Here is a 12,881-nt window from a genome sequence, read left to right as displayed (position 1 = left end):
TGTTGACCTTTCCTGACATGGGAAACATGCAGGGACCATCAGAGGAGTTAGTTTTATGTCAGGAGGGACTGGAGGCAGGTAAAGTTTCAGATCATTATAGGATATACAAATTTAAAGCCAATTAAAACTATATTTTTCAGGGCCAGGGATTTAGCTCAGTGGTTTCACTGCCTGCTGTGCAAGTGCAAGGACCCGAGTTTGATCCCCGGTACCAAAAAAACCAAAAACTATATTTTTCAGATTTATATACTTGGACATTTTTGTCATTATTACAATTCTTTTCATCTCTTATCACACCTAAACTTGGAAAATCAGAATCTTTGTATCTTAAAGTAATACATAAGACTACCCAGCTAGATGAGTAATAAGTATGGGGACATTATAATGTAGTGCTATAAATTTGGTGACCTCATTTTTCAACTTTCCTATCAGTATGTGCCACAGGGCCAGGGATATGGTGGTTTCCCCACCTGCTTTGCAAGCGCAACGTCCTGAGTTCGATCTCTGGTACCAAAAAAAAACAACTTTGTCACAAAATTTAAAAAACTTCTTAACTTCATCTATCCTGACCTAAGTTGGCCTCAACATAAAGGATTAATGAACACAAGACTGTCCCTTCTCAAAAGTTTTAATTTTTTTTTTTTTTTTTGAGAATTTCTACTTCATTTACTAAAGATTTTCTAGGGCTTCTCCGGATACTTAAATGTGCTGGGGATGCAATAAATATATATACTCATTTAAATTTTTTAAAATTTGGTATCTTTCTGTTATGGACATCATACATATTCTACTTTATACTTTTATAGAAAGTGTAATACCTTTAATGTATTAAGATTGCTTTTATTTATACTCTGTCCTCACTACTTATAATCTTGTTCCTTCCAACTGGTAGGTTGTAGAGGAAAAGACACTATTATGAGGTAAGGAAAGAAAACAGAAGTAGGGATGGAAAATTAAATTTTAATGATCTTTCCTTCTTCCTGAAAACCGGCTCAGTTTCATGTATTATAAACTTGGCAAATTTTCTAACTCGTTTTTTTTTAATGCCATTTATCTGTTGCTGCATAATAAATTACCCCGAAGCCAAAAGCTTAAAACAACAGCCATTTTCATACAGATCAGGAAAGCTACAAAAGGCTTCTTGCCTTTGTTCAACACATTTCCTTAATCTATTTTTTATTCATTTTATTGTATGCATGTTATAAGTTTTAGAAATATAAGTGTGATGGCAACAAAATCTCAGTCCTTAATAAAATTAGCAAATATTCTTGGGGGGGAAAAAAAAAACCAGCCATTTTTTTTTTTTTATGAGTTCAACTTTTTTAAAAAAATTCTTTTATTGGTACATTTTAGGTATACAACACATTTACATCTCTCATTGGGAACTTGTACTTTTACATGATGCATCTTGGTTCTTATTTTTTCCCCATTTCTAGCCCTCCCTTCACCCCCTCCACCCTTCCCTATTTGCAAAGACTTTGTTTACATTTTTTCCACTTCTCATAATTTTTCCTTTCCCTTCTTTCCTTTCCCCTGCCCCTCCCACTACCCCTACCCCTTTGGACCTTTTCTTCCTATTTTACATTATCGATTATTCATTCTAATCATTGGTACATTTTAGGTATACAACGTAATGACATTCATCATTGGAAATTTGCACCTTTACATAATCTCTCTTGGTTCTTATTTTTCCCCCTTCCCCTGCCCTCCCTTTACCCCCTCCATTCTTCCCTATTTACAAAGACTTTGTTTCCATTTTTCCATTTTCTCATATTAATTCCTTTCCCTTCTTTCCTTTCCCCTACCCCTCTCACTTCCCCTTCCCCTTTGCCCCTTTTTTTCCTATTTCACATGATCTATTACACCTTTTAGTCCTTATTTACACTTTCAGTTTCTCACACCAGAGAAACTATTCGGTATTTTATACATGTGTGTCCTATTTATTTCACTTAAGAGGATGGCCTCAATGTGCATCCATTTAGCTATAAATGTCTCTAATTTCTCACTTTTTATGACTGAGTAGTACTCCATTTTATAAAAAAAAAAACATTTTCTTTATCCAGTCTCCAGTTGATGGGCATTTGGGCTGTTTCCAAGTTTTAGCTATTACAAACTGTGCTGCTATGAACATGGGTGCACATCTATCACTGTGGTATGATTCTTTTAATTCTTTGGGGAAGATCCCCAGCAGGGGAATAGCGGGGTCAAATGGGACTTCTAGTCCTAGTCCTTTGAGGTATCTCCATACTGATTTCCACAGTGGTTGCACCAGTCTACACTCCCACCAGCAGTGGAGCAGGGTTCCTCTTTCCCCACAGCCCCGCCAGCATTTGTTATTGGTAAAACAACAGCCATTTATTATCACATGAGTTCTGATCCTAGGAATTCAGGTTAGGATCTCTCATGAGGTGGCAGTCAAACTGTTGGCCAAGGCTCCCGTCATCTGAAGGTTTGGCTGGAGCTGGAATACCCTCTTTTCTGATGGCTCACTCACACAGCTGTTCTCAAGAGACCTCATTTCCTCTCTGTCTGTTGACAGCAGGCCTAAAAGTCTTTTTACCACTTTGGCCTCTCCACAGAGCTGCCTGAGTATCCTCCTCAGGGTGAGATTGAGGGAGAAGTTGGGGTTAGGATGGTTCTATTTTTTGTTTGTTTGTTTGTTTGTTTGTTTGTTTTGGTACTGGGGATCAAACTCAGGACTTTGTGCTTGCAAAGCAGGTGGCAGATCCACTGAGCTAAATCCCCAGCCCAGGATGGTTCTATTATTGACACAGGATTGTCTTACAAGCTCTTCTCAAAAGTTTTCCAAGTTTTGATGATGGTATTCATTCCTTAAATGAGAAGTATTTGTGTCACAAGTATCAAATTAATATTCTACTTTCTGTGTCTCTTCTGCTTCCAGAATAGGTTTTATTTCAATACTAAATCTTAATACAATCATTTGATGGCATTTCAATGACATTGTCTTTATCTGTTTTCTGCTGCTATAGTGGAATGCCTCAGACAGGATAATTTATAAAGAACAAAAATGTATTTCTTGTAGTGCTAGAGGCTGGGGAGCCCAGTCTCAAGACACTGATATGTGAAGAGGACTTTGTTGCTGCATCCTCATGTGGTGCCAAGGTGGCGGGTCAAGCAGGGATGAACATTCTGTCATTTCATAAGAGAAAAGGAGAAGAAAGTAACCCCATGAGCACTTTTTATAATGGCATTGATGTATTTATGAAGACAGAACCCCCATGACTTAAACTCCTCCCAACGCTGCTATATTGAGGATTGAATTGGCAACACTTGAATTTTGGGCAACAGATTCAGACCATAATAGGCATTAAATTTAATGCTTATATTACAATTAGTGCACATACCTCAGTTGAAGTACCAACCAAATTAGTGTTTATGACCAGGTGTTTATGTGATCTAGCCTTGAGATATGACTACTGCTTGGAGCCATCTGTTATGAAGTACACGGTGATTTGAGAAGTGATAGAATGTGGAGGGAAAGTATCTCTAAGAATCAAAGAAATATGGCAAATAATTTCTCCCCAAGTCATGCTGGAGTAGAGTAGATCAAAGTCTTTTGCAGGTAAGTTTCTTTCCTTCCAGTTCCAAAGCCTTACAAACTCATATACTGAGGCAGAAGGAGCTGTAAGTGGGTGATTTGTGACAAAGATTATTATGCAGGTTATTTCTAAAATATTTTATTTTTGTTTCAGATTTATAAATAAAAGAAAACTCACTCTATGACTTTATTTAACTTTTTTTTAAGGGATAAAGATCACTCTAAACCCAGAGTCAAAGGCAGTCTTGGCTGGACAGTTTGTGAAACTATGTTGCCGGGCAACTGGACATCCTTTTGTACAATACCAGTGGTTCAAAATGAATAAAGAGGTAATTTTAATGTCCTTTAATTCTTCTGATATAAGAAGAGAGAAAGCTAGGAAATTATTTTCCTAAATGTGATTTTAGGAACTGAGTTAAGGAGTATAATAGACATTGTTGTGTTATTACTAAAGTATTCAATAGTTGTTTTGGTAACCTGAGTCCAAAATTGTCATACAAAAAAATGTAAACAATATGAAATCAATTTTCCACTCTAAAAATTGTGGAAAGTAGGGATTACGAGGTCAATAATGTTAAATAGGAGCCATCACTGGTACACTGTAACATTTCTACACAATTCTTTTCAGCAGATTATGTTCCAACTAAAATTTTTAGCTAAAAGATTTTCAGAACTACATGGAATGCTAATGCAATGCAATTATTTTAAGAGTTCCACATGACTGTATTATATCAAAATTTAGCCATTCGTTTTTGCTGGGAACCAAACCTCAAGGCTCACTTAGTATACTAAGCAAGGCGCTTGAAGAGCTGTAATAGATTTTAAAACCCTAACAAGTTGAGTTTTATCAGACCACTCTTATGTTTGTAGGTCTGTTTGAAGAGATACAAGTACTGGTTGAGTACCTGTTTTGTGCTAGGCCTTGTTGTAAGGTGGGTGTAATGATGCAGCAAGGATTCACAAGGTCTCTACCCTCAAGAATCCTGTACCGCAGTGAGGAGAGAGAGAGAAAGTAAGACAATGAGATCACATCTGTGAATTCAGAGTTAGGAAGAAAATGAACAGGGTGATGATAGAAAGTGAGAAGCCAGTAAAGGTTCTAAGCCAGGGAGGCAACATGGTAGGATTGTATTTTTGACAAACTTGGTACTTGAAGGAAGTGGAGAATAGCAAGAAGACCAAGTGTCTGATGGTTGTGCTTGACTAGAAAGAGCTGTGGTGTGGACTCAGATACAGCAGTGCAGGTGGATTTTGAGGCATACTTCAGTATGTATCTGAGAGATGGAAGTAGCCAAACCAACAAATTAGATGTGAAGGATGAGAAAGAAGCAAGAGAAATCCAGAGTGACTACAAGGCTTTTCACTTGAGCATCTGTGACCTGTTTATACTGAGATGTTGAGAATACTGGAGAGGAATAGAGTTAGGGAGAAGAATCAGGAGTTTGATTTTGACATATTAAATTTGACATGGCTATTAGACATCCGCATGAATCAGTTAAACTCCTTAGATATCTGAGGAGACAACATTGAGAATTACATAATGAGGAAAGGTATGGGAATAACAAATAAAGAGACTAAGAAGAATAAAACAGTGTTTGAAGAAGAAAAGAGTGCCCAGCTCCTGAGTACAGCTGAGAGGGGGTGTGAGGTCAAGAGAGGATTGTTTGGTTTATTTAAGATAGAAGGTATTAGAGTATAATTTTGACAGTGATAGAGTAAAGGGGAAAAATAGATGCTGAAGCAGGAAGAAAACTGTAGAAGCAAGGTTGGAGAGGATGGAATTGTTGGGAAGGAAAAGCTTTTCCTTCAACCTCTTACATTCAGCCCTGGAGACCTGTGAGTTAACTGAAATGAAATGGATTAACAGAAGTATGTTCATATGACTACACTGCAAAAGTACACTACAAAAGTAGTGTAGTAACTTGCTAAAATAAAGTTTGAGGCTTATATATCTAACTTACTAGAAAAAAGAGCTTCTAGGGGAAGATCAAATAGATTTCTTCAGGATAGACAAAGAGGTTTATAGAACTAGGAGAGGATAGGACAGTTCATGGTAATCTTTGTTTATGCAGATGTTGGGTTCTTTCCTCTTTTTAGGGCCATAAAACTCCTTAGAAAAGAGTCTCCTTTCTGGTCTTCTTCCTGGGAGTAAAAGCCACTCCAAGAGGGAATTTATGGCAGCCTTGTTTCTCAGGAATTCCTTCTCTTAGTCAGATGAGGGGAGCCCAAGTCTCTGCATCTGTTGAATTTGATGCCTGCAGTTCAATACAGTCGTCATACCAGGTCTGGGCTTTCAATAGATCCCCACATCTCTTCAGCCCAAGTAGCCTTTGTTAGAAGATATATCTTCCATCTTAGCTAGAGGGAAAAGGGCAGTTATAAATAGATGTGGACATGGATAGATTTGTGATTTGCTGATAGGAAGAGGAGAGAATTCCTGTCTATAGTAAGTGCTGACAGAAGCAGGATTGCAGGAGGTTTAAGGAGAGACTGGTTAATCACACTGTAAGAAAAGCAGGATAACGTGATCCGATTGTCAAGCACCTCCGAGTGCAGCCTGTTGTCCCAGGTGTCCCATCTTCGGTGAAATGCCCTTCTTGTGCCCCTGAGGGGAGAGTTGAGTTCAGTTCCTCAGGGTTTGGAAATGGAGAGCTGCAAGCTTGTTGAAGTACACTACCTTAAAAGGATATAATATTGAGGTACTTGAGGAAACCCCTTGGCAGGGAGCCAAAGTTGGGTGGGGCTGATAAATTGCTAGGAGCAGCAAAGAGGAAAGAAGTCTAACTGGTGACAAAATCCCAGTACACAAAGCTTGGGAGATGTTGGATGGCTATTCCCTCCCATCACTTACACACACTCATTATCCCCTCTCCAACCAGACCTTGAAAGAAGCTGGATATGGTTTGGTTAAGGACTCTATCCTATTATAGAAATTTACTGATGAGAAAATTGGGTCTCCAGGTAAAATAACTTGACCATATACTCATAATTTGGTTAGAACTGAAAGTAACCCCAAGGACTGATTCTGTGTGCTCTTTCCACACCATTGGTGTTTGTGATGTGTTGTATGCCGCATAACTCATAAAGGTGGCAGGTGTAGGTTCTTTCAACACCAAATGATTGAACTATTTCAATGGCAGAACAGATGGTTTTCTTTTGTGAACTTCTGGAAGGTATTTGAGGGATGGTGTACCTTCCTGGTTAATGGGTTTATTAAAGACTGTGAATTTCTAATACTTCAATTCTAAGTGATTCAAATGTTATTGTCTGTTTCTTTACCAACAGAATTTTAAAATGTGGATGGAAGATTAAAGGCATGCTTTCAAAGCTCCATACTAATATACACTTTGTGCAGCAAGTTTTATAAGATGTGTTTTTGGTGGATCATTCACTTATATTCTTGTTGATTCTTTCACAGATTCCATATGGAAATGCATCAGAACTTATTTTTAACGCAGTGAGTGTAAAGGATACTGGCTTCTATGTCTGTCGTGTTAATAATAATTCTACATTTGAATTCAGCCAGTGGTCACAGCTAGATGTTTGTGAAGTGACAGAAGTAACAGAAACCTTCCAAAGTAAGTGACAAAAGAAATTTAATGTTGATTGTTAGATCACCTAATTTTAAGTGTTTACTTTAAAATAACTTCAGAGTAGGAAGAGAAAGGAAAAATTATGAGAAAAGAAAAAAAATGGAAACGAAATCTATGTAAATAGGGAAGGGTACACAGGTAATGGGGAAAAAAATAAGAACCAAGATACACCATGTACAGGTACAAGCACCCAATGGTAAATGTAAGCGTATTGTATACCTAAAATGTACCAATAAAAGAATTTTTAAAATAATAATAATAATTTTTAAAATAAAATAACTTCAGAGTATCAAATCAATACCAAAATTTCATGTATGTATTTTACCTAAGACAGTATCTCTAGTTATTAAGGTTTGATCCAGCCGGGGATTTAGCTCAGTGGCACTACGCCTGGCTCACTAGTGCAAGGTCCTGAGTTCAATCCGTGGTGCTGGAAAAAAATAAAAAAGATTTAATCCTGTGAGCTTTGTCTTTATCTGTGTGAGTGTGCATGTGCAAATCCCTAAGGTGACATTGAACCTTCTCAGTCTGGTCCCTGCAGCTGAGCTCCTCAAGCCTGCCAGCTTTCATGGCCTGTTAACCTCTCTTCATGCACAAGCTTAGTTTCTCCCCATTACTTCTGTTTTCTTGAATATGCCTGCCTGCTAACTTTATCTCAGAATTTTATAAACTTGTCCATAGCATTCTTTATCCACAGAATATCTCTTAATATTTCTGGGAGTGCTACAGTTTGATGAAAGATTATAAAGATTGAGGGGTAAACTTGGACACATCAATTTTTTTAATTATAGGAAAATTTGTTTTTATTTTAACCTGGAGATTTTATTTTTTCTTTTAATTTAAGAACATTGGGATGAATCCAAGTTGCAAATCTGTGTTGAACCAAAGTCCCAGAAGCTAATGCCAGGAAGCACATTGGTTTTACAGTGTGTTGCTATTGGAAGCCCTATTCCTCACTACCAGTGGTTCAAAAATGAATCACCACTAACACATGAGACAAAAAAGGTATACATGGTAAGTAGTTCATTTGGGGGTATATTCTGGGGTTAATATGTAAAATAGTGTGATTAAAATGTACAGTGAACACTGAACTTATGTTCTTTGGGGTGTTGTAATATTTTCAGTATTTTTATTTCAGGCCTCTTGTGATTTAAAATTGATTCTGGTATTTGCAAAAATGCTAGAATTCAGCATTTTAAAATGTCAAATAATATTGTACCAGATTCACTAATATTGGAATCATACGATTTGCTTGCTAATATTTAGCGTAATGAAAGTAGATTAAGAATGTCTAAACTCGGGCCGGGAATTTAGCTCAGTGGCACTGCACCTGCCTCGTAAGCTCAAGGTCCTGAGTTCGATCCCCGGCACCAAAAAAAAGAATGTCTAAACTTTTGAAATGTTATGTTTTGAAAAAATTTTAAACAGAAGATGATTTTTCTCTAAGGCAATTAAAATTAAAATTGAAGAGGAAATATGTATGTGTTCTGATACTGATATAGGTGCCTTATGTGGATTTGGAACATCAAGGAACCTACTGGTGTCATGTATATAATGATCGAGATAGTCAAGACAGTATGAAGGTAGAAATCATCATAGGTAAGCATTACTCACTATTCTTCAAAGTGCAATATATATAAACTATATAAACTGACATATATAAGCAAAGGAAATTCTACTTTGTTGACTCATACTGTTTGTGTCTTTAATATCAGGAGTTAATATTGTTTGCATAGAAATTTGAGAGAACGCATACTAAATTCATACCCTAGCAAAAAGAAAGGAAAAAAGCTGCTTTTAGATCACTTTGGTTGTTTTTGAGTGTTATTTATTTTAAGTATTTGTGACAAAAATATAGTCTTCAAGGCTTTGGTTACAAAAAATTTGATTTGGTGAAAAAGATTTTTAATAAAACAGTCTAAAAAACAACCATCACAGGCATAAAGGAAAGAATGATTATTAACCAACAATCCCCATTATGAACTACATGATTTAGGAGTTTGTTCTACTTATATTTAATGTTTATCATTGTGCTGTTAGCAGTAGACGATTTTGATGCATGTATTTGGTTTGCCAGCATATTTCTGTGATACTTATCTTGCTGTTCACTTAATGGCTACCCTTCCTAAGATCATGAATTATAATATAATCAAATTTGTTTTCTCCGAAACAAGGAAGAACAGATGAGGCAGTGGAGTGCACTGAAGGTAGTGTAATTCTTTGGTTCAAGACCAAGCCTCCTGCATGCTGGTTACTCTGGGGACTGGTGGAGTGCTCTATCTTACTGAGTGCAGTGATGGAAAAAATACTAGCTCTAACAAACAGTTTCGATTGAAGGATGTTTAATCTTAGTCTTTGAAGTTTTATAAATTGCCACAGACACTATTAAACTGACACACATTCCATAACTAATGTTCAGTTTTTAGTGCACATAAAAGCAAAGCTCATGCACAACATATTTTGAGTAATGAACATTTATGATTAATTCTTTAAGTTAATTTTATCTTCATAAATTTATAAAATAAATAGCCGTGGATATTTGTTTAGATGATTCTTTACCTAGTAAGATGCCCCTTAAATATAAATATGGTTTCTGTAAAAGTTTCAGGCCAGCTTTATTAACGTGTTTTATCAAGTAGTAAGTATTCTGAAAATAATATTGATAAGGTTGTTTTGAAGCTAATAGGCTATAGATTGTCATGTTACCCTTACCACAATATGTAAACAAAACTCAAAATTTATTTCAACATAAACTTCTGTCTTCTTTTAATTAACCAAAGCATTGTGCTTAAATTATAATGATCAAATGATAAATATTAAACTTAGATCGCTTTCTGTTACTGTGATGTCACATTGGTTTGCAAAATGGTTTATGGATAGCGAAGTATTTTTTCAATTGCTGCCTCTTCAGACTTTTACATAACCCTTAGGCTCTGCTTGGATAGAGTAAGAAAACACTGTTAAATCTTATGTTTCCTAGTTTTTCTTTCCTTCGTATCTCTGTGCTATCACTTTGAAATACTACAATTCCTGTTTTCATTTCTGATACATAGTTGTAAACAGAAATTGTCCCATAAGAGAGCTCCAGTCCCAGTCTATGAACTCTGCATGAGGAAAGCCATGTGAAGAAATCTTGATCAACCATGTCTTCCTTTCTTTACTCCTTTTTGCCTAATTGCATGTTTTTTTAAATTTCCTAATATTGAAGACTTAAGAATAAATTAAGTGAGCACTGCTGTTTAGCTTCAGATTGATCCATATGAGGCTGCTTGTATACCTGCATAGTTCACCATCTGATTATTTTTGAGTGGTAAAACCTTAAACAATAATTTCAAGTAACTATTCAGAAACAGATGAAAGTCTAGTGATAAAGTTAATCTAAAAATTTCAGATGGAAAAACCAGGTGCAACTTTTTTTCTCAAAAAACCTACTTAAACTGAGATTTTTTTAAATTTAAGGTAGATAGACATGTATTATGAACCATGTCTTAACATTATTTCCTTCTTTAACCTATAGAACACAGTGCGCTCTATTTAATATTTTCTATTTCATTAAAGGTCTTGGTTTAGGACAGGGAATGAGCTTGAATAGGTGAAGTTCAGAGAGTTTCAGGAAAACCCTGAAACTAGCCTGTATGATAACTGTAATGGCAAATATACATGTACAAATTTTAAAAATCATTAGGCAAAAAGAAGGGGGTAGCCAAGATGGAGTGCAGAATATGACAAAAGTATTTAAGTGTGTTACAAGTGTATGGAACAGCCTCATTGATGACAGGTGAAAGAAAACGCCTAGCTAAGTAACTAGAAGTGAGTCTGATCAGTAATACCAAAGGTGGAAGAAATTATGTATAACCCTTGCATTGGTTGATGCCACTTAGACTCTCATGTGTAAGTGAGAATATAAAGTTCCTTTATAATATTTTATGTATAGTGTAATTTTTGCAATATATTGTTAATGTTAATTTTTATCTTCATAAAATTTGTAAAGAAAAAATAGAAGCTATGTGTCAGTGACATTTACTTTGATTATTTAACTATCCTTTAGGCATGATAAGAAACATAGGGCATACAGGTTAAATTTGAAACCACTCTACCTTCCTAAAGTACATCACACCTTGAGAAACCATGAATAACCATGAGGAAAACATCAGACAAATCCCAGTTAAGGAACATTCTACAAAATACCTGACCAGTTGCTACTCTAAATATTCAAGGTCATGAAAAACAAGGACTATCTAAGCAACTGTTACAATCAAGAGGTACCTAAGGAAACAGTAATGCATGTGGTATCCTAAATGGAGTCCTCCATAAAAAAGGAATTTGAACAATTCATTAGTCGTGATAAATATATCATACAAACATAAGATACTAGGGAAACTAGGCTTAAGATATACAGAAACCCTCTACTCTCTCCTGAAATAGTTCTATAAATCTTATGTTCTAAAAGTAAAGGGGTTTTTAAGAAAAAAGATTACTTGAGATTAATTAGTTTTAACAGGTTAATAGTTGAGGCTACAGACAGACCTATCTTTTGACCATTTCTGTCCCATAATTGGCTAGAATATCAAACTTTGAGCAAATAATGAATATCTTTTCATCATTTAATGAAAGCAACAATAGCTTGGAAGTCCTAAACGAAGTTTACAACAGTGTTCTTTCCTTTTCAGTATTTGCATGGCTTGTTCATTTAATGTAATTTTTTTGTGTGTGTGCTGGGATCAAACTCAGGACCTTGTGCTTTCAAGGCAGGCATGGTGCCACTGAGCTAAATCACCGGTCCCTCATTTAATTTAAAAAGTTCTAAATTGATGAAACATTACATGATTTAAGATGACTTTTATTATTTTATTTGTGCTAAATTGACAGATTAATCTATTTTCTCTTATTTTATTTTAGATGAATTAAGTAATTTTGGCCATTCTGGTGAGTAATGCAAACATAAAATGTTTTGGTTTTAGATTTTTAACTTGTTAAATACAATAAAGATCCTGTAGACACTCTTTTGCTATAATAATCCTAGTAACTTTTTCTTTATAATTTAGGGTTGAAATTGCTATTTATATGAATTTCAGTTTCGTGCAAGTGAAACAAAAATATTCTTGATCATAAAACCATAAAAGTAGAAAGCAACATGAGGCAATATAAAATGTCAATGTGTTTTTTATCATTGTGTGTTACTTTTTATATCATACAAAGGAAGTTAAAGGGGAAAGTGCATGATCTTTAATTTGGAAGACGGGAAGCACGTGTGAAAGAGTGACAGGTCATGTTTCTGAACTGGTCAGACCTGAACCTTTGTTGCTCAGATAAATACATCTGAAGTAGTTGGGTAGGTTCCTTCACCTGAAGCAAAGTGAGAATAGCTTGCCCTGTGCACACTGGTTGATTAGTGGCCATTAACAGATTGACTGTTGGCAGAAGTATGCAGAACTGCCCAGGCCAATTGTAATTAGAACAAATTTCTTACGAGCTAAGTTAAAGGGAAAGCCTTTAACTGAGATAAGAGGAATATCAGTAGTGAGGAATATGTGCAGACTGAGGACTTCAACATAGGTTATGGGCATTCTGAAATACTGTGATAGAACCTGTGGATCAATTTGAAAATAAAATTTTATAAGAATATATTAACAGGGCCAGGGACTTAGCTCAGTGGTTTTGCCACCTGCTGTGCAAGCGCAAGGACCCAAGTTCGATCCCCGGTACACAAAAAACCAAAAAAAAAAGAA

At 35.7% G+C, this 12,881-nt stretch overlaps 1 protein-coding gene across 2 annotated transcripts in view; it reads left to right on the top strand.

Moving 5' to 3' along the window:
- Positions 1-12,881, top strand: part of Malt1 (MALT1 paracaspase) — a 75,513-nt gene that overhangs the window by 21,865 nt on the left and 40,767 nt on the right. Inside the window, exons 3-8 of one of the 2 annotated variants that reach the window (XM_021239239.2) lie at positions 3,767-3,888; positions 6,978-7,137; positions 7,997-8,166; positions 8,655-8,751; positions 9,327-9,359; positions 12,052-12,078. In XM_021239239.2, the coding sequence (XP_021094898.2) occupies positions 3,767-3,888; positions 6,978-7,137; positions 7,997-8,166; positions 8,655-8,751; positions 9,327-9,359; positions 12,052-12,078 (609 nt within the window). The remainder of the gene's footprint in view (positions 1-3,766; positions 3,889-6,977; positions 7,138-7,996; positions 8,167-8,654; positions 8,752-9,326; positions 9,360-12,051; positions 12,079-12,881) is intronic. The other variant, XM_021239240.2, reaches the window with a different exon arrangement.

The sequence above is a fragment of the Heterocephalus glaber genome, unplaced genomic scaffold (genome assembly GCF_053883595.1).
Source record: "Heterocephalus glaber isolate CG9 unplaced genomic scaffold, H.glaber_assembly_v1.0 deba00000331, whole genome shotgun sequence".
In the NCBI taxonomy this organism is placed as follows: domain Eukaryota; kingdom Metazoa; phylum Chordata; class Mammalia; order Rodentia; family Bathyergidae; genus Heterocephalus; species Heterocephalus glaber.
The sequence above is the reverse complement of the archived record's forward strand: the minus strand, read 5'-3'. Positions and strand labels throughout refer to the sequence as shown.